The sequence below is a fragment of the Sinohyriopsis cumingii genome, chromosome 15, assembly GCF_028554795.1.
Source record: "Sinohyriopsis cumingii isolate HCF-2022 chromosome 15, ASM2855479v2, whole genome shotgun sequence".
Classification (NCBI taxonomy): domain Eukaryota; kingdom Metazoa; phylum Mollusca; class Bivalvia; order Unionida; family Unionidae; genus Sinohyriopsis; species Sinohyriopsis cumingii.
In genome coordinates, this window is record NC_142975.1 from 58,268,198 (window position 1) to 58,289,148 (window position 20,951).

General features: G+C 38.8%; 1 protein-coding gene across 1 annotated transcript in view; it reads right to left on the reverse strand.

Moving 5' to 3' along the window:
• The window catches only part of LOC149781864 (uncharacterized), a 57,466-nt gene that overhangs the window by 11,502 nt on the left and 25,013 nt on the right, over window positions 1-20,951 (reverse strand). The window contains exons 6-8 of the mRNA XM_089935021.1: window positions 17,271-17,358; window positions 13,421-13,583; window positions 10,168-10,294 (exon numbers count right to left, since the gene is read on the reverse strand). Of these exons, the coding sequence (XP_089791147.1) occupies window positions 10,168-10,294; window positions 13,421-13,583; window positions 17,271-17,358 (378 nt within the window). The remainder of the gene's footprint in view (window positions 1-10,167; window positions 10,295-13,420; window positions 13,584-17,270; window positions 17,359-20,951) is intronic.

Below are 20,951 nucleotides of genomic sequence, written 5' to 3' on the forward strand. Positions count from 1 at the left end.
ATTGTCCGATATTGCACCTTCTTTTAACCCCGCTGACAATATCGATCATATATTTATACAGGCAATGAATACGTTATTTCTGTGTGTTTACGTAATTTCTTGCTGTCACATGTAGATATCTTTTTCGCAATAATAGTGATGGTACCGGCAACACTGACAACAACGACAACGATTCCAACGACGGGCGATAGCAGACGTGCCGCTGATAACGTGCCAATTAATGTTGCTGTGTCAGCGACCAGAGAGGAGACCGCGTATACATTGTCGACGACGATGATTCGTCTGTGATATTTTGTTTTGTTTCATCATGTACCGGTCGATGATTTATTTCAGCGATGCCTTCCATGTATATGCTTGATTACACCGAAAGAACTGCATGAAATTCATTATGTGTATATTAAGTTACCAACTGAGGTGTTTTCGCAACGAATTCCAGACACCACCAATATGTCATTGCGGTTAAGTCTTTATTTGATAGTTGTAGTATGAATGTTCCCTCAGTATTTTGATTTAACACTACCGACACTCCGAAAAATCTATAGGTGGACTGACGCCATAGATATGTCGTACGTATTCTAAATTTATCTGCGCTGAACATGGAAAGCCTCTACACCCAGGTGACCCCAGCGGTATGTTTGAGTGACTTGTTTTGTTTTTGACCACATTGCTGATCTCGATGCTACTGTGTATACCGCTTTGATGAGCGAGTCGGATGAACAACACGATCCTGAATCGTTTTGATATTTTCGGGAGCTGTTATATAGACGTATGCGAATTTTAGAAAACCAAATGTAGACAACCGTTACATTTCCAAATAAATCATTAACGGGTCTATTTAAGAAGCTGTGAAAATTTGCAAACGTGTTCACGTGATTGATATATTAAGTTCTGGATATGGTCCGACTCCACTGATCATTTTTAACGAGGTTCTTATTGCGAATTCGTTGTTGTCTTCTTTTCAGCGTCATCGTCAGATCCTGGTTCGTTCACATTAGCAATACTATTTCCACCCATGCTAGATTCGCCAGTCATTGCATTTCCGGCTTTAGCAACACGGCTACTGAGATAACTGGATAATCGTGAGTGATGCGCCGAAGCTTTTTCTCCCCTCGACGGTACATATCACGATGTTATTACTGGTTGCGCCTGGGACTGGCATGATAATATCGATCCATTTGATATTGCTCGTCTTTAACATCTTCATCTGGATCAATCTCGGCGAGACGCAAAAGAACAACAAGTTCATCTCGTGTTGCATACGCTCACAGATCAATGTCACCCTGTGCCTTACCGCTAGCAGATCTTCTGTAAATATATACCTATATAAACTATTAACTTGTTTAAAACAATGGCCTTTGCTGATATGATCATGCACGACTTTATGAGACGCGCCGATGACCTTGACACGGCATTAAGTACGGCAAGTGCTTCTAGACCGCATATTGGTGGATCCGTTATTGTCTACATAGGTAATGTTGAATGCTAGACAGAATCGCCTGCGAGTCAGCTCACATATTTTAAAAATTCGTCCGCTGGTGGCAGTCCGTACGAATAAAAATAAACAAGGCTATGTGGGTCAACCACGTATGCAACCCAATGAATACCTGGACCTGAACGGCCATCGAGATCAATAGTAACAGTTTCAACAGGGTTTGGTTCTTCCGGTAACTGATCACAAATGAAAACAACTCTGAAGTGGTTTATGTTCAATCGTCGAGCAGCATTGTGTAAATCAAAATTCGACATGGGTAGCTTTAACGAAACGACCCAGGCGGTCTCAGACCTCGACCGTACACATTTCGGGTAATCTTCATCCTCGTATCTTTATCTGAGGCCTTTAGACCTAGTCCCGTCGCCTTTTCAATGCCATACCGGCAGCTGTTCCAACGGCACGTTCGGTCAGCGATTAATCTATTTGGGGCCCTGCAACTCCCCTGATTTCAGAGATAATTTTACCCAAGAATTCGTCTCTGATGTCGATTGGACCTATTTAATCTGTCCGGGTGTCAAAGTAATGTTGACGTAATCATATGACATTTTAATATTATGAATTATAATTACAAATTTGGAAATCACTTACATGTTTTCCACGGGGGCATCAATGACTCTCATTTGTCCGCCAACACCTTCGAGCAACGTTGCTTTGTCCGATAGTATCACAGCGATTGATCGTTAACCACCAGCCAGCGCAGGACCATCATTAGTTCACACTTGTACGTCAACGACATATTTTTCTAAACAAATCCTGATGTACCAACGAAACGTTCTAAATTGGATACAACATCGAGATATCCCACTGAGATATCAGCACTCCTGAGTCGACATTCTGATCACGCCCCATTAATCTCATCAGACTATGATATGCACGTGCTACGTTATTTTGGTCAAAATTCAGTATTGTGCCTTCAGATGGTTCTTTATGACTACTTATACTCAGCGAAATCGTAGACACTGCTATTCTATCAAACACCATATATTTTGCTATCTGATCGTTGTACTTGGTGGCACGCTAAATTGCAACGAATATATGTCATGGTGCTGATATTCCTTGCTGTGATGCGATCTACCATGAAAATGTTCCTGCTGTGCCTGGAGATGTGTCTGTGTTCATTGTCAGCCACGACATCGTCGATTTACCGCCACTATCCATGAACGATAACAATCGCCCTTATTTTGTCAGTGATGAAGCCATCGTTGACATCTATAACGCTAGTTTTGTTAGTGTTACTTTACCAGCATCAATCACCCCAACCAATTTCAGCATACCATATAGCATCGTCGTCTGTGACCCTTCGAACCAGTGAAACCGTGTCAATGTCTCCGAATATAACATTTCTAACATGCTGCGGAATCCGAAGATATGTGACAATGGTATCACACATGAAAATACACCAACAGCGTTAACCTGAAATCGTCGCGATGTTCATCCTAAGTTGAATTTTGGATTGGTGTCCGGCAGTGTCGTAGTACCACCCGGACCTGGTCGGGGGATCATTCCAGCTGGCTGTTAATCAACAGTGCTAGCCAGTGTTATTTGTACCATGAAATCCTGCGTATTGTAAGGGTAGTCGGTAAAGTCCTTCGCGAATATCATGGCTGGACCGGCGGACCGTGAACAGTTACCGGAGTATCTTGTAAAAGTGATAATTATAGTAGCAATGTCAACGTTATTGAGGCATGCTTCGAGTTCAGTTCTCTACCATCAATAATATATCTGGCACCATTAAACAATGCATAATACCATTGTTAACGAATTCACAACGTTCATTTGCAGCGTATGCGGTATAATCAGTTTTCACAAGTTTAACTTTAAAGCCTTAACTGGAGAGAAATACATTATGTATCTTGGACTTGCAATTTGCTTCGTCCACGTTAGTCTGTTTCTCGTGCTTCATAAGAATAAAAGTGATAATCACGTATCCACTTATCTTTGAGTATTGGTGCATCCAAGCCAAATACGGGGTGAAACACACGCTTGAACATTTCGAGTATATTCGCTGCTGTCTGAATGATGTACTATCCCCGAGCAAGGTCACTGACGACAACAGGCCAGACCATTACGCGCTATTAGGTTTGCGGTTATATATTTTTCCATTTCGGCTGCGGCTTGTTTTGTCAGTGATGGCCCACCAGCTATTTCTTTCAACGGCTCATTTGCAGCTTGATTTATGGTTTTACTGACACTTGATGGCATCACTTCGGTGCTGGTCAGTTTTACCGGCTGTGGTTAGAACTCTGGCGCAAATTGGAAGACTCCAAGAGTTGACACATGAGCTGGAACACTACACATGGCACATTCTGGGACTCTGTGAAGTTAGATGGAAATCCCTAGGAGAACACCAAACCGAAGATGGGCATATATTATACTATAGTGGAGAATGTGACAAGTCCATAAATGGAGTAGGCTTCCTTGTAAACAAAGCCATCAAGGGATCTGTGCTTGAATGCTGCCCCATATCTAGCAGAATCATTTCCATTCGTCTGAAAGCATCTCCCTTTAGCATCACAATTATCCAAGTCTATGCTCCAACTACCGATCAAACTACAGGGTATTCTAAACATGGTCAGTAAGAAAGATATCCTCATCGTCCAAGGCGACTGGAATGCCAAAGTTGGCAAGGATGCTCTAAAAGACTGGGAAGTACATTGTGGACCTTCTTGCAATGAGCTTATCAATGAAAGAGGGAGACGGCTGCTCGAGTTCGCAAGCTACAACAACTTGGTACTAGCCAACACCCTGGGACAATATAAAGCTTCACGATGCTGGACATGGCACTCACCAAATGGAACCCATAACAACGAGATCGACTACATAATGGTTCAAAACCGTTACCGATCTGGCATCAATAGAGCAAAAACAAGGACATTGCCAGGTTCTGATGTTGGAGTGATCACGACCTCGTGATTATGAACTTCCGAGTGAGGCTGAAGAAAATTAACAAGCCAAAGAACATTAGACTCAAATTTAACCTTGAACAACTGAAGGACCCTAACATCTGCAAGTCATTCCAGGCCACAAATGGAGGAAAATTTGCTCCACTCCTTGTGATGGATGGTGATGTCAATGAGATGACAGACACCTTCAACACAGCCATGACAGCAGCTGCCAAAGACATCATTGGCCTCCATCGCCCGAAGAAAAAACCCTGGGTTACAGAAGAGATTCTGAAGTTGTGTGATGCCCGAAGAGAACTAAAAAACACCAGACACACAACAGGTGCAATGAAGTACCGAGAAATAAACAAGAATATCAGAAAAAACTTGATCAAAGCAAAAGAAATTGGATTCGACAAAAGTGCATAGAAATGGAGAACAGTCTGATAAAGAATAACAGCAAAAGGGCATTCACCAGACAGAAACAACCAAAGAGTCAGTACAATTCAAGACAAAAATGGAAAATGTCTCACAGAAGCGAGTGACATTGCAGAAAGATGGACTGAGTATTGCAAAGAACTCTACAACCATCAGTCCACAGGAGACACAGAGGTGCTTGAAGTTCCAAACTCCTCAAATGATGATGACTTCCCCATTCTCAAAGAAGAGGTGGAGTCAGCAATAAGAGTACTGAAGAATGGGAAGGCAGCTGAGTAGACAACATCCCAGCTGAACTTATCAAGAATGGGGGAGAATCAGTGAAAGAGCTACTAACAAAAATCTGCAACAAGATCTGGCAGACAGGTGAATGGTCAACACAGTGGACCCAGTCACTGATTATAACACTTCCCAAAAAAGGCAATCTCCAGCTGTGCAAAAATTACACAACTATCAGTTTGATAAGCCATGCTAGTAAGGTAATGCTGAAGATCATCTTGAACAGACTGAAACCACAAGCTGAAGAAATAATCGCTGAAGAACAGGCCGGGTTCCGGAGTGGAAGAAGCACAACAGAACACATGTTCGTTCTCAGGGTTCTGTGCGAAAAGTACTCGCAGCACCAACAAGACATCTATCATGTGTTCATCGATTTCAAAAAGGCCTTTGACAGCGTGTGGCATGAGGCATTGTGGGCCACAATGAAGAAGTATAACATGGGTCAAAAGTTAACCAATACCATCAAGCAGCTGTACGCCAAGGCTACCAGTGCAGTAATTGCCCAAGGTGCTGTGGGGGACTGGTTCCAGACAACAGTGGGAGTGCGTCAAGGCTGTCTCCTGTCACCCACGCTTTTCAACATCTACTTAGAGCGCATCATGAGTGAAGCCCTGGAAAACCACTGTGGGACAGTCAGCATTGGAGGGCGTAACATCAACAACCTACGCTTTGCAGACAACATTGATGGGCTGGCAGGCAGTTAAGACGAGCTAGCCACCTTAGTGAAGAACCTGGATGAAACATCTTCCAGATTTGACATGGAGATAAGCGCTAAGAAGACAAAACTGATGACAAATAGTGGCAAACAAATCTCAAACAAGATTAAAGTCAGAGGACATGAACTGGAAACAGTGAGCCAGTTCAAATATCTTGGTTCCATAATCACTGAAGAGGGATCAAGAGCAGAAATTTTGTCAAGAGCAGCACAAACAATGGCAGCTATGTCAAAGCTAAGACCCATCTGGAGAGACAAGAATATCTGTCTGAAAACTAAAATCAGACTATTGCGAGCTCTAGTCATCTCAGTCTTTTTGTACTCATGTGAGGCATGGACCCTGACAGCAGAATTACAACGAAGAATCCAGTCACTTGAAATGAGATGCTACAGAACCATCCTTGGTATCTCTTACACGGACCACATCACAAATGAAAAAGTGCGTAACACTATCAGGCGCGAAGTAGGCCAATATGAGGACGTCCTCACCACCGTCAAAGAGAGAAAGCTGAAATGGTATGGCCATGTCACTAGAGCCAATAGTCTATCCACAACAGTCCTACAGGGCAGCGTCCAGGGTGGCAGAAGGAGAGGTAGACAGAGAAAAAAGTGGACTGACAACATCACAGAATGGATCAGGAAAAGTTTTGTGGAGACACAGGCATTGGCACATGATCGTGACAAGTGGAGGGAACTGGTCAGATGTTCAGCAGCACAGTGCCTCAACGACCACACTAGGTCATGAGACTGATGATGATGATGATGGTTTTCGTCGCGCTATTCATGCGAGTCTGTCTTTGATCGCTGATACTGGTTTATCAGCAACATCAGCATTCAGTACCAATACCCGTATCACGAACAACTTCGATGGCTTTCATGCCTAATTGTGTTGCACTCGGGATTGCTTTTGGGGCTATCTTTCTAAATAAACCCTGAATAACATCGTTGCAACCCTTTCCGTAGGTTGCGTTATAAACTGGTAAACGTGGATTTATCACCCATACATATTCAGGTCAACGTTGGGCATTGTGTATAATCATGTTATTTTGTTATAGCCAATCTAATTGACTAATCACTGTGGTAATCATCGGAAAGTTCATCGATCAGTGCCCGATAAACACTTCTGTCCATGACACCACTGGTAAATAAACGCTGACAAATAGGAGCTCGTTCATTGATGATTTCGTGAGAAGTATTGCCTGTTAGTCTTCCACCGATCAGAATTTCCGGTAATTATGATTTTATCACCCTGACATTTTCAGGTCCACGTTGGTCATTGTGTATAATCGTGTTATTTTCTTATCTGCGATCCAATTGACCAATCACTGTGGTAATCGTCGGTAATTGCATTGATCAATGCCCGATAAACACTTATGTCCATGAAGCCACTGGTAAATAAACGCCGAAAAATAGGAGCTGCTTTATTCATGATTTTGTGGAATTTATTGCCTGCTCGTCTTCCGCCAATGAAAATTTCCAGTCGAGCAACATCAGCTTGGATATTATTTGTACAAAGTTTACCCTGAATCACCGGCAAGGTTTGTTTTTACGATGTCAATCGCGAGTGGCAAGGTCACTTCCAGTTGCTCATTCAGGTGGATTGTCCTGTGGATCTGGAGAGTGCTGCTGGAGTGCCTCTGACTCAGCTTTTCTCTTTTTCCTCGTTGTTTTAGACCTAGGTTTTACATTCGATTTTCTTTTTTCTTACTTCTTGAAGTCGACTCCTAATTGTTTGTTTCTTTTTGTTATCTTTCCTGCTTTACTTGTTCATGATGCTCATATACTATCCTGTTAAAATCTGTAAAATTTTCATCATCACTTTTGACCTGCTTAGCACCGGAATAAAAGCGAAATATGTATTTACGCCACTGACTACTATTCAGTTTTAAGATATTCAGGTTTCACATATTTTTCTTTTTCCTGCCACCCAAACGCGGCAATTTGAAGTATGTGGGTTTTATCCATGATAGCGACAATAATTTCCTCAGAAAATTAATACATCATGTCGGTTTTAACTTTAACTGGTTGTGGTTGTTGTTGATAAACTTCGGGTGGTGACTGAACTGGTGGAAGTGGTGGGAGGGGTGAAGACGGTCAGCTATACCACCAGGTAATGTCTCAAGAGTTTTCAATGTTGCCTCAGTTGCTGTATAAAAAAATCGTTTGTTCAACAGTTGGTTTAAGTACCGCGCTGTGCCCTCTGCATACTCCACATGAGCTTCCTGGCGTTGTTGAAGCTACTATTGTACTGAATAACGGACTGGAATATATTTCTTGATTGCATCTAGTAGCTTTCTAGGTAATCTAGCTGTAGGAGATTCAACAGTTAGCGCAGAAACGCTCATTATTATTATTATTACAACAACGATTTAATTAAAGATCACTGAGTCAACCAGCATAAAAGATGTTAGTATATCAGTAGCGTACGTTTCACCGCAGCGAATTGCCGGAATTCTAGTTCGACACACATTCAGACATTGCCCCGGCCTACGTGCCAAGCAGCTAAAAATACATGTTATAAATTGATAGCCAATACTAGCATACTGAGTTTCCCACAATCGGCAAAATGAATACCTGTTGTGATAATAGAACTCAAATGCTTAGTAAATTCTGTTAAATGTGTGTACACTAATTTTTTTATCTGCAAGTGCGAAGGTACTGATATAACAGCACCGCTGGTATAGTTCATGTAAATTATTTAAGCCGTATATTCTTAATGTAGACTGTGGAAACTTGCCTCACGTGTTCGATTTCCAAGAGTATGACTGACATATTGTCCGCGTTTGAAAAAAAAAAGTATGAAAGGGTGAGGGGTGTAGAGCCCCAAAATCAAAAGAAATACTTATCACTGACTGTTCGCGCGCACCTTCCACCACTCCGAGCAACGTGATGTTGCGATTTTGCACCCGGCTGGTCTCGCCAGGGGTCTGCGTGTGCAAAGAATTATCAGTGATCTGTTGACCGGAAAGACATTAATTGTTGTTGGCCATTGTTATCAAGTGGAAACAAAACATCTTAGAGGCCTCATAATTAAGTAACTGGGTTAATAATAAAAATGGGTCGGTTACGAAAACGCGGTTTTGTATGACTAGACTTGCATACATTCCTCGGATTGGCCATTTGGATATTTTGACTAAAAAGTCAACATTGCCCTGGCTAAAATAGCATTTTATTTAGTCCCGGATTTGCAAACTAGTGCCTTGATGGGAGGTCAATTGATGTGGTCGGCCCCCTTTATGAATAGTACCAGGATTACATACAAGCTTCGTGTCGACCTCTGGATAGTTAATGAGGCGCCATTACTTGTCTGAAAAATATATATTTTTAGCCTCAGATTCTAAAATCAAAAATCGGTCTTTTCTGGTCGCCCCCCCCCCCCCCGCTGCCTATACAATTCTGGAAGAACAAAACATTAATACTTAATAAGATGTATGTAATTACACAGAAGAAGACTAAGGAATAATAAGCTGAATGAATTTAGTAACTTAAATATTTTGATATTATGACTAATAACGATTCTTTCATCTTAAAAATACTGAAAATGGGTCTTGGCTTTTATTCAGAAACAAGAAAGGATAACATAGTAATCAGTCACAAGCAAACGAATAAAAAGGAACTGAATTAAGCTTTATGAGAAGGAAGAAAGAAAGGAAGAAAAGAGAGAGAGAGAGAGAGAGAGAGAGAGAGAGAGAGAGAGAGAGAGAGAGTGAGTGAGTGAGTGAGTGAGTGAGTGTGTGTGTGTGTGTGTGTGTGTAATTTTTAATGTAGCTTTAACAAAATTTCCTGTCATATTGCTACGACGTCTGCAGTGTGGCAATTTATAGTGATGTCTGGCAATGACGCATCATGCTGCAGACATGAAGGTTTGTGTCCCACCTCAGTCACATTATCATGACACCAGGCCGACCATTCTTAACACTAACCTATTAATGCTGATTGCAAAGCAAGGCAGCTGCTAGTATAATTTTTACGAGTGTTTGATATGACTCGGCTGGGGTTCCAACCCCCACTCTTTTGCATCCGAGGCGGACGGCCACCGAAGCGGTTACAAGAAGAAATAAAGCAAAATATGTGCAATGGCGCCATATTAGCTGATACAATTTGGAGAAAATGCGTCTTTCTAAAATTGTTGCCCGGACTTTGTCATCAAGTCTTGCTATTATAATCAACATTGTAAATGGATTGAATTAAGATGATGATGATGACAATGGTGATGAAGATGACGAAGAAGAAGAAGATGAAGATGATGATTATGAAGATGAAGATGATGATGATGATGATGAGTAGAAGATAAAAACTGAAAGAAGGACAATATCTTCATCCATTATAAATGCAACGATATCAATTGAGTTAATACTAACCTTGAGTACCACCATCTGTTAACTGATCTGGTAACTCTACGTAAAGCTGCAGTTTTAATAATTCAATATTATCACTCACTGCTTCATCAGGAAAACTAGACCTCCGGCGTTTTCCATCAAAGCAGTTCTACAGAAAGAGAAAAGAATGGTACAGTCTAAATAGCTGTCATCTTGGGAATATTTTAATTAAAAGCAAAAACCAGAGCAATCATTCTTGTAAACTGAGTGCAATTGAAATAGAAAGGTTATCAGCGAATTCAAAGAAGCTCAGCAATATGCAAACTAAAATGTGTCCTGAAAGTTTTCTTTATCCAATGTCGTTGTTGTTGTTGTTGTTGTTGTTGGCGGCCAGTATTAATGGTGGAGGAAAAACCCGGGAAAATCCCCAGAAAGAACCACCGACCCACAAGAAGCAACTGGCAAGCGTTCTCGCATACCCACATTGGCTGAATCCGAGACTCGAACCCACGCAGGCAGAGGTGAGATGGCAGTGATCCGTAACGGAGAGCGCTTTAGACCACTCGGCTACTCGGGGCCCCTTATCCAATGTCGACGGAATGAATTAACAAATTAGGTATAGTGTTCATATTTATAAACTCTACACCTGACATGATATTAGAATCTATCTATCTATCTATCTATCTATCTATCTATCTATCTATATATATATATATATATATATATATATATATATATATATATATATATATATATATATATATATATATATATATATATATATATATATATATGTGTGTGTGTGTGTGTGTGTGTGTGTGTGTGTGTTACTGCATTTGTATGGGAAAATATGAGCGAGTTTTGTGATGGAATACTGCACGGCCTTGGGAGTGCAGTATATCCTTCCGACAAAACGAGTACATATTTTCCCATACTAATGCAGTAACCTTTTTATTATATGCTCATTTTTTTATTCTACCTAAGGTTTAATTATATAAGCACAATACACTACAAGAAACAACGTAAATGATTGTATGCCGCATTCCAAACTAAATACACAAGCACATATTCATCATTACACAAATCAACATTATTACTGTGCACATAACTCCGCCCAGATAAATCTGAACTTAGTCGCGCGCTCGACATAACTTTGGAAAGAAAATGGCATGTCTAATTAAAATTGAAATTTGGAATCATATTGTGAATGAATGTGCATTGCTTGATCTGGAATTAATAGATTTTGGTATTTTTCTCGATTCTAGGAAATTTCGTGATTATGGACTGGATTTGTAGGTGACGATTCCACATGAAATACATGAGATTTAATAAGCTAGGAAGAAGCGTGTTGACATCTGCAAATGTGTTTCTATTTCTGTCATTCAATGTTTGAAATCATAATGTGGGAAAAATAAGAAGAGTTTCAATTGCAATTATCAACAGTAAGGAGGATGCAATTGCACTTATCATCGAAATTACAGCACAATTTCGAAATGTGTGATACAGATTGGAAACCTATGACATGGCTCATGTAATTCGGATTTGCAGAATTAAGAAAATACATTTTGAGGAAATTCATGATGTAAAACTGTAAGTGTATTTTATTTGGCCATTCTTATCACAAGCTAAAGAAGAGAGTATATGACTTGTCACTTGTATGATATTTGTAAGGACCTTATCTTGCGTCTGTTATATACTGTAGCTAGCCTAAATGAGTAACATTGTATTAACGCGGAATGTGCCAAAACAGCTGGTATGTGGCAGTCCACGAAACATCTGTTTTAGTTCATTCAGAAATAAATTTAAACAACCACAACGTAAAGAGCCTCTTACGCGAGTGTACATGATAGGTGTACAAATCAAAAGTGCTGGTGTCAGCGTCCATTGTTTGTTTATAATAGAAAGTATTTCCTTTATGCACGTGAATCCTATATGCGTATTGTCGCGCGAGTTCAGTATCGGGTAATACTGAACGATTCTGACAATGTAAAGTTAACGGGATGAAAAAATGAGCATATCATATCATATATATATATATATATATATATATATATATATATATATATATATATATATATATATGTGTGTGTGTGTGTGTGTGTGTGTGTGTGTGTGTGTGTGTGTGTGTGTGTGTGTGTGTGTGTGTGTGTATAGATACACACGCACACATATTTAACAGTTTCAAGAGAACACGAGCATCGTATTTGGTTTTGTGAGATATGGAACCAGCATTTAGTGGGGTTGATTAGGGTAGAAAGATGGAAAAATGGATGTGTCTATACACTAGCAAATCCGAGGCTTAGGAACAGGGTCTAGAGGATAAACATCACATATAAGTGGTAATAGAGGGCAATATGGAGTAAAACAGAACTTAAAAGTCACAATGTCACTACAGGCTTGTATGGGAATTTAACGTATCCTTTTGGGCCAGCATGGAAGTTATGGGAATTTAATATTACGTTGAGATGATATAATCCTCTGAGTTAATGGAGCATAATGCAGATAAGGACAAAATTAATGGAATTTCCAAGGTGTGATCCATGTTTAGTGTCTAGGACAATAAATTCTGATTTTATTTTATATGAGCCAATAGAAAGATCCAGGAGCTCATCTGCAACATTGTGCGAAGTATTTCAAATGCAAAATGATCATATAAAGTTAGGTAAGAAACTTTTGTAGACGTACAGACACAGAGAGAGGGACAGAGAATGAAAAATACAACTTTCTCACAAGAGACAAAATTAAGATGGTAGGCGAGTACTACCCTAGAAACGACGCGGTCGTGATAACAATTTCACTTTGATCTAGTGCTGCCCATGTAATAAATTGCTCTAAAGTGACAAGCAGACTATACTGTAAAAGAGAGACGTCGAACGTTACTTGCCACTAACATGTCACGTGGCTGAGCACAAAGATGTAGCGTTTTAATGGTGTCATTTTTATCAAAAGAATATTGTAGGCACAGCAGCTTCCTTTAGTAGGTTCGCGCAAGTACTATATTGAAAATAGATTAAAGTTGTATGTCTCTATATGATCAATGCTTTTTTTGCGGGGGTGGGGGAAGGTAGGCTGTTGTCGTTTTTTGTGTGCGCAAAAATGACTGTTCAGTCCGTATCTGTCTACTTGGGTGTAGTTATAGTGCTCATTTTCTTCCATAAAGTAAGCCATACAATATTTAATTAAGAAATGACGGGAATATGAAACCCTTTAATATCCAACCAATGGAACACTTAAATGGGACATACTCTTGGGAGGGAGAAGAATAAGAAAATAAGACGCCACAATTACTACTTACCAGTCGACAGTTAGGCTGCCCTCTCAGACATATTCTCACGAGGCAATCAATTATAATGTAACCACTATTGTAAAACCGGAAGGCATAAAGATAGGACATTATTTCGTATCCATATTTATCCCTTCTTTTGAATCCAGATGCCAAGTCGGGGTCAAGGCTGCACCTGAAACAACAACAATAGTGCCGATTGGAGGAATATGACGCCGATTGCAGCAATATATTTTCTTCTACTCTATAGAAGCTCCGTTTCACAACGGATTGCAGCTCGTGTGAGTGCGTGCGTTATGTTCCGTATTTTTTTTTTTTTTGGACTACAAGAATCACCATATGTTCTCATTCTATACAGTGATGATGACTTGCAGTGCACATTTTCTGCCATTTTCTGTATGAATATTATACTATATATGTAGGAGTCAAATCAGACGTTGAAAACTGCATCAAGTGAGAAATATTTACTCTAATATGTCTGTTTCTATTTGCCATTTCGTCGTAACTTTTCCAAGAAGAAAGCACCAGAGGTGAAAAAGTCGATTTGCAATTGGAACATTCAATAGTGAGATTAAAAAGGTGTTTTCATCTTGTAGCAAATTTAATTTAAGATGTTCAAATGAGCTCATCCAATCAAAACGCTGCAATCTTTTCACGTTTGTACATTAGCATTTAACAACCTAATATGCCACAGAAACCATTAAAAAGAATCTGCATTTCAATATTGTGACAGCTGTTCAGAAGAGTCGGAGGTGTATTGCAGAGAATTTTAGCCAGTCAAATTGCAGCATCAAAGGTAGCCTTCCAAATTTGCTTACTTTGAAATGATCGAATAATAGCTTCAGAGGTATGTTGCAGAATACCAACATTTTTATGCCTAGTGAGTTGTGCGAGAGTCACAACTCGAATACGGACGGAAAAGGTGATTATTGATCTTGTTCGTGATATTAGTGGGATGTATCCAGTTCTTCATTTGGATGACATCTGACAACATCGTGGAGTATTGACAACAACGTTTTACTGCATTTTGTGGACAAAAGTAACCTAGTCAAATTTTGGAAGTAATAGCAAATTATAATATTCATCTGAGATATTGCAAAGATACATCCTCATATAAAATTTAATTAAAAATCAGATAAGTAAGGGTAACGAGCATTATCATGACTTTACATCAAAAAGGGCCATGACACCGACAACTGTTAACGGATATTACAATTTAGCATGTACTAGTCGTTATTAAGATGTATCTTCGTCATATTTGATTGAATCCAGTTATAAATTAAGACTATTGTTTATAAGAAATGGTGACGCTCACGTGACCGTCCGAGCTTAATCACGTTATTAGTCGACTTCCAACTCGATGTAGTTGTTGTTTGGGGTTTAACGCCATTTTCAGGGCATGATAGGCTACATATGGGGGCCAGTATAACTGTTGGAAGAAAAACCGGGGAACCCCTGGTTAAAGAACCGAACCACTTGACGCTACTGGCAAGTTTTCTCACGTACCCACATTAGCCCAGCCGTAGAGGACAAAATCTGGTCCAATCAGAACGTTATGGTTGACATTTTAATGTCGTATGTCCAGAATTCCAATTTTACGTGCTGTATCAAAAATACTGTTTAATTCTACAGATACAATGTAAAATCTCGATCTAGAAAATGGAACTTTAAGGACATGCAATTCGATCCAACACGTGATTTTGGATTTCTCGACATACAACATCGAAGTTTCAACTGCAACTTTCTCTTTGGACCAGCTTTTGTCCGCTACGGCACCTAATAGATATTCGGACCCACGCGGACAGAAGTGAGATGACATCGATTGTTCAAGACGAGTCCTTTAGAATATTCGGCCATCAGGAGCCCTGCCCAATGTAAATTCTAGCCCTAATTGTGATAAGGACACATGGTTCAAACAAAATTCAAACCTAATGCTACTTTCATAGATGGATTAAACCTGATCCGAACGAAACACACTGGCAGTCTTTTTTGAATGACTTTGCAATCAGCAGTTAAATCATAATGTTGTTGTCAAATTTTCAACAGTGAATCAATGAAATGCTCCCCGTGTGACGTGTTCACTTCTCTCGAAACGCGATTTAGATTACTGCAGCTTTCGTGCATAAACTATTAATAAATGACATTATTTGTTCGTTTTTCTTTCGTCAAATTTGCATCAGTGAATGTAAAATAAGGACATTTTAAGGCCTGAATCAACAAAACAACGCTGTGTATTCATACAAAACAACGCTGTGTATCATACAAAACAACGCTGTGTATTCATACAAAACAGCGCTGTGTATTCATACAAAACAACGCTGTGTAATTCATACAAAACAACGCTGTGTAATTCATACAAAACAACGCTATGTAATTCATACAAAACAACGCTGTGTATTCAAACAAAACAACGCTGTGTATTCATACAAAACAACGCTGTGTAATTCATACAAAACAACGCTGTGTAATTCATACAAAACAACGCTGTGTAATTCATACAAAACAACGCTGTGTAAAACATACAAAACAACGCTGTGTAATTCATACAAAACAACGCTGTGTAGTCATACAAAACAACGCTGTGTAATTCATACAAAACAACGCTGTGTATTCATACAAAACAACGCTGTGTAATTCATACAAAACAATGCTGTGTAATTCATACAAAACAACGTTGTGTAATTCATACAAAACAACGCTGTGTAATTCATACAAAACGACGCTGTGTAATTCATACAAAACAACGCTGTGTAAAACATACAAAACAACGCTGTGTAATTCATACAAAACAACGCTGTGTAAAACAACGCTGTGTAATTCATACAAAACAACACTGTGTAATTCATACAAAACAACGCTGCGTAATTCATACAAAACAACGCTGTGTAATTCATACAAAACAACGCTGTGTAATTCATACATCGCATTGCTCCATCTGCCTCTGCTTTTCAAGAATATCGTAAACTGTAAATTAACAGATTTTTATTTCAGTTTTCTTCCTGTGTTTGTTTTTAATTTGGTTTTCTTGTTTTGTTTTTTTTCTTTCTTTTTTTTTCCTTTGGTTTTTTGTTTATTTCATCGGTCCTTATTATTGTTTCCGTTGGAAGCACAATTTCAAACAGTTCAAATTTATTTCTGACTAAATATTCGATGAACCGTTTTGATTCAAAAAGAGGTATCAAGCTGAGCTTATTCTGCTGTGCTGTTTACAAGGAGATCGTGAGGTGGAAATCTCATACTGAGGATAAATATGAGAGTTTAAACGAAACAAGAACAGGATCTTTATGTATTGAGATTTCAAGAATTGGCTGTGTGCATACTTATAATAAAAAACTAAAAAGATAATGAAATCTCAAATATGGTAAACAATTTGATGTAAAAGTATTTTTTTCAAAAATAATATCTTTTCCTGTAGCAATGACTGTGAACATCTTGCTTCTTTTTTGACACTATCGAAAAATGTGAGCCTAATATGTCCTCTTTCCGTCGAAGTTTGTAAGATTTTATATCGATTTAATCAAAATCAGATAAATGTAATACTAGTGCTTTTGGTGGTAAAATAAGGCCTCACAATATAAGCAAAGATAAGACAACTCAGACACAGAGATGAACAGAAGAAAGACAATCTCGCATGCTTACTTGCGATAGTGTCATATTGCGACTAAGCAAGTTTAATAAAGTGCTATATTACGGTCCCGAAATACTCGGAAAAGAAATCCTACAACATGACATTAAGTAACCTCCATTTTCCCATTATCTCAAGTCCACACTGATGATAACCAAAAGACTACACAATAGGCAGACAAACGTAAACCGACAGGAGATGTTTGTACAAGAAATGAGAATGATTTGTGTCATTTACCCTTTCTGTATAAAGGTTATTGACTGGTAACCACCAACCACATTTCCCGGGTAAGCTGTGCAGTTAACGGGAAGATTGTCATACTCCTCTGTAAAATAAATAAATAAAATAAATAAATAAATAAAACAAAAGGTTCATGGCTCGCGATGACTCGTGTGTGAATAGCGTTGTAATTACGTATGTGTGCTAACGCAGCTGACAAATCCTACCATATCAAATATGCACCATATAGTAACAATCTACTTAAGTCTAAATAAAGACAACAATTAATGCAGATGAGATTTTCAAACAATTATGGCGCAGAATGCTTAATATTACTGATCACGACGTCATCTCCGCTGAAAATGTCGATATATATGTCTGACCCTTAACACACGAGGCAATGAAATAACTAAGATATAGTGAAGTCCATTTCGAGATTTCTGACAAACACCATTGAAGGGGTTAACTTGTCTTGTTCAGCAGTATACCTGCTTCAGAGGTGAATTTTTTCTAAAAAGTTTGGTATCAAGTTTCCAAAGGATGAAAGTCTTCGAGTCCTTAAAGGGCTATCCTGAAAAATTTACAAAACCTATTAACTTGGCTTTCGTTTTCTCTGGTTGATTCAATATGTCGAAAAAGTTCGTAATTAAGCTCAATTTTAATCTAATAAGGCTAAAAAGAGCCCTTACATTAGGCCAAACCTTGACGTACGCAGCGGTTTCCTAGTCTAAAAATAGTAAACACAGACCTTGACTACACTTATACGATCACGTGCACAGATCAAAATAATAATCTACAACGTGAGAGAGACTTGATCCTTTTACATTAATCTACGTGATAATAAAAGACTATGTAATGGTGTCGCATATGGGAGGAGAAAGTTTTAATACATAATAGTGTGCTCTCCATTGAGAATAGCAGTTTTAATATGCAGTTTTAGATCAGTGGATAAAGCAAGTATTTTGTTGTTAAATAAGATCATGGGTGACATCTCAGTGTGTTTCGGAATGAAAATGCACGTAGTAATCTCTCTCTCTCTCGCGGGCGCGCGCTCATTCTCTCATAAAATAATCAACGGATGAGCTCTCTATCTATTTATATAGCACGTCAGCCTACTCATCCTAAATTCACTTATTGTACAAGTTTTAATGTTAATAAGTGAAGTTTTAGAAGAGTTTTATCATGAATAGGTAAGACAAATGGATCCACATACACAGATGAAAATAATAATAATAATAATAATAATAATAATAATAATAGTTTGGACTTAGTACACCGCCTAATCTTTAGAACCTCTAAGAGTTTTATAATATTAGATAACACATAAAGACATGTACAACAGCAAGATTACAAAGAAAAACACCATGAAATAACAAAACAAAACATGCTGACAATAATTAAGAAAGTTAACATTATTAAGTCTGTTCTTGTCGTCAAAACAGTTGAGTTTTGAGTGCACCCTTAAAAGAGATCACAGTGCCATTGTGTCCAAGATCTATGGACAATTTGTTCCACGTATCTGGACCCCGGTACCCAAAATAACGTTGTCCGTAAGACTTCGTTTAAACAGTGGAAAAATGCGAATTTGACAGATGGAAGAATAGTGCAAGTTTCTGGTGTTGTTGGGGGTGGGGTGTACACATGAGTGAGATCAGATAGGTATATTGGATTGGAATCAGTCAGCGAAATGCAGCATAGTGAATATAGTTTGTGTTTGATTCGAGGATCGAACGGGTAGTCATGGAACGTTACAGAGGGAGAGTTAGGTGTGCACAGTTATTCATACTCCAAAGATGATATGAACAGCCCTGTTTTGAACTTTTTTTAGTTTCTATAGTAGATACTGAGACGAACCAAAGAGAAGAGAAGGACAGTAATCAAGTCTTGCAAGTACTAAGGAACACACAAGTGTTTTAGTGGCATCAACCGATAAAAGTTGGGAATGGAGCTAATGTGTCTCAGCTCCAGATACACAGCCCTGCATATGTTCGTTACATGTTGGAGTAACGAGAGCGTGCTGTTGAGAGTGACACCTAGGTTTCGAACTGACTAAACTGAATGTTGATATTGCTGATACTTATTGTTTCAGGTAAAGGATATGAATGAGGAATTCTTCGCGTGCTGATCAGGATGGCTTCAGGTTTAAAATCATCCATCTGCAGCTTATTACATGTCATCCATGACTTTATATAGGAAATGCACCTCTATACGTCTTGGATGGCAGACTCAACGTCAGTTGCGCAGCTAGATTTGCATATCTGAGCGTCATCAGCCTACAATAGGTGAGAAACCGGATGTTGATCTATGATCTATGTGATGTGATATGATTTGGATTTTTAACGTAGCTTGAAAAAAGTTCAGTCATATCGCTACGATGTCTGCAATGTGGCAGTTTACAGTAATGTCTAGCACTGTGGCATCATGCCGCAGACATGTAGCATGATGTCCCACCCAATCATATTATCCTGACACCAGGTCGACCAGTCCTAACACTAACCCCTTAATGCTGAACGCCAAGCGAGGCAACTGTTAGTACCATTTTTGTAAGTCTTTGGTATGACTCGGCCGGGGATCGAACCACGACCTCCAGCATCCGAGGCGGACGCTCTAACCACTAGGCCACCGGAGCGGTCCACACATGAGAGTGGCCAATCGTATAGAATGAAGAGAACTGGGCCGAGAACGGAGCCTTGTGGAACACCAAAACAAAGATCAACTGGGCTGGAATGTTAACTTCAAGACTGAAATTACCATTAAACATCCTTCACAGTTCAAGAATAAATAAATTATAAATGCATTAAACACAGGCCGTCTATGGTATGACCGTCATCATAATGACATATTATAAACATAAATATTTTGAACGTGTGTAATTCTCTGCTCCTTTCAGAAACAAGAAAATTATCAATGGGTAAAGGAATTAGTCTTTATTAGAACCAAGTATGGCTCAATAAGCTTTCACTGAAATAGCAGTAAAAATAAATTGCACTTGGTTTAGAGATTTTTCTAATTTTTGGCATTGAACTCCAGAACTGCCAATTGGTTCTAAAGGGTTGAGGGGGTGGGAAATATTTTAATACCAAAAAAAAAAAAAAAAAAAAAACTTTTCCAGCTTTCTGATAGCTTTAAAAAAAACCAACACAGTTCTGATTTGTGGAAACAGTTATATCCAGTTATATTAATTTAAATATCTGGAGATAACAGAGAAAAATATTTCTGATTTGAAAATAAATCTAAGGGCACACACCTCTCAGCCAAAATAATTGGTCTGTCCCTTGGCAGACAGTATTTTATTCTCCATACATACAACAATTGCAGAAAATGTAAAAGATACTTTTTTATTTCTTAAGTTTGAATCTAATTGCCATTAAATATTTTAAGAATATTTAAACAAGATTTTACCTGGCTGATGTCAAAAATGATTGGTTGCTATGGAGTCATGCAAAACAACATTAACTAAAATGTGTCACATGTGAACATTTGTTAACAGTTTGATACTATTACATGAATTGGTTTGGAAGGTGTGAACCTTGTGTTTCTCATCTGGCTGTGAAGGGTACCAAGATAAGCACAATGCACAGCAAATAAATGTTGAGTAAAGCATCGATTGGAAATTACAGTACCGTTTAAAGCAATGTCAGCATTGAGACACCCCTCGTTGTCTCGTATCAGCTTATTTAAGCCATTCTCCATTGAGAT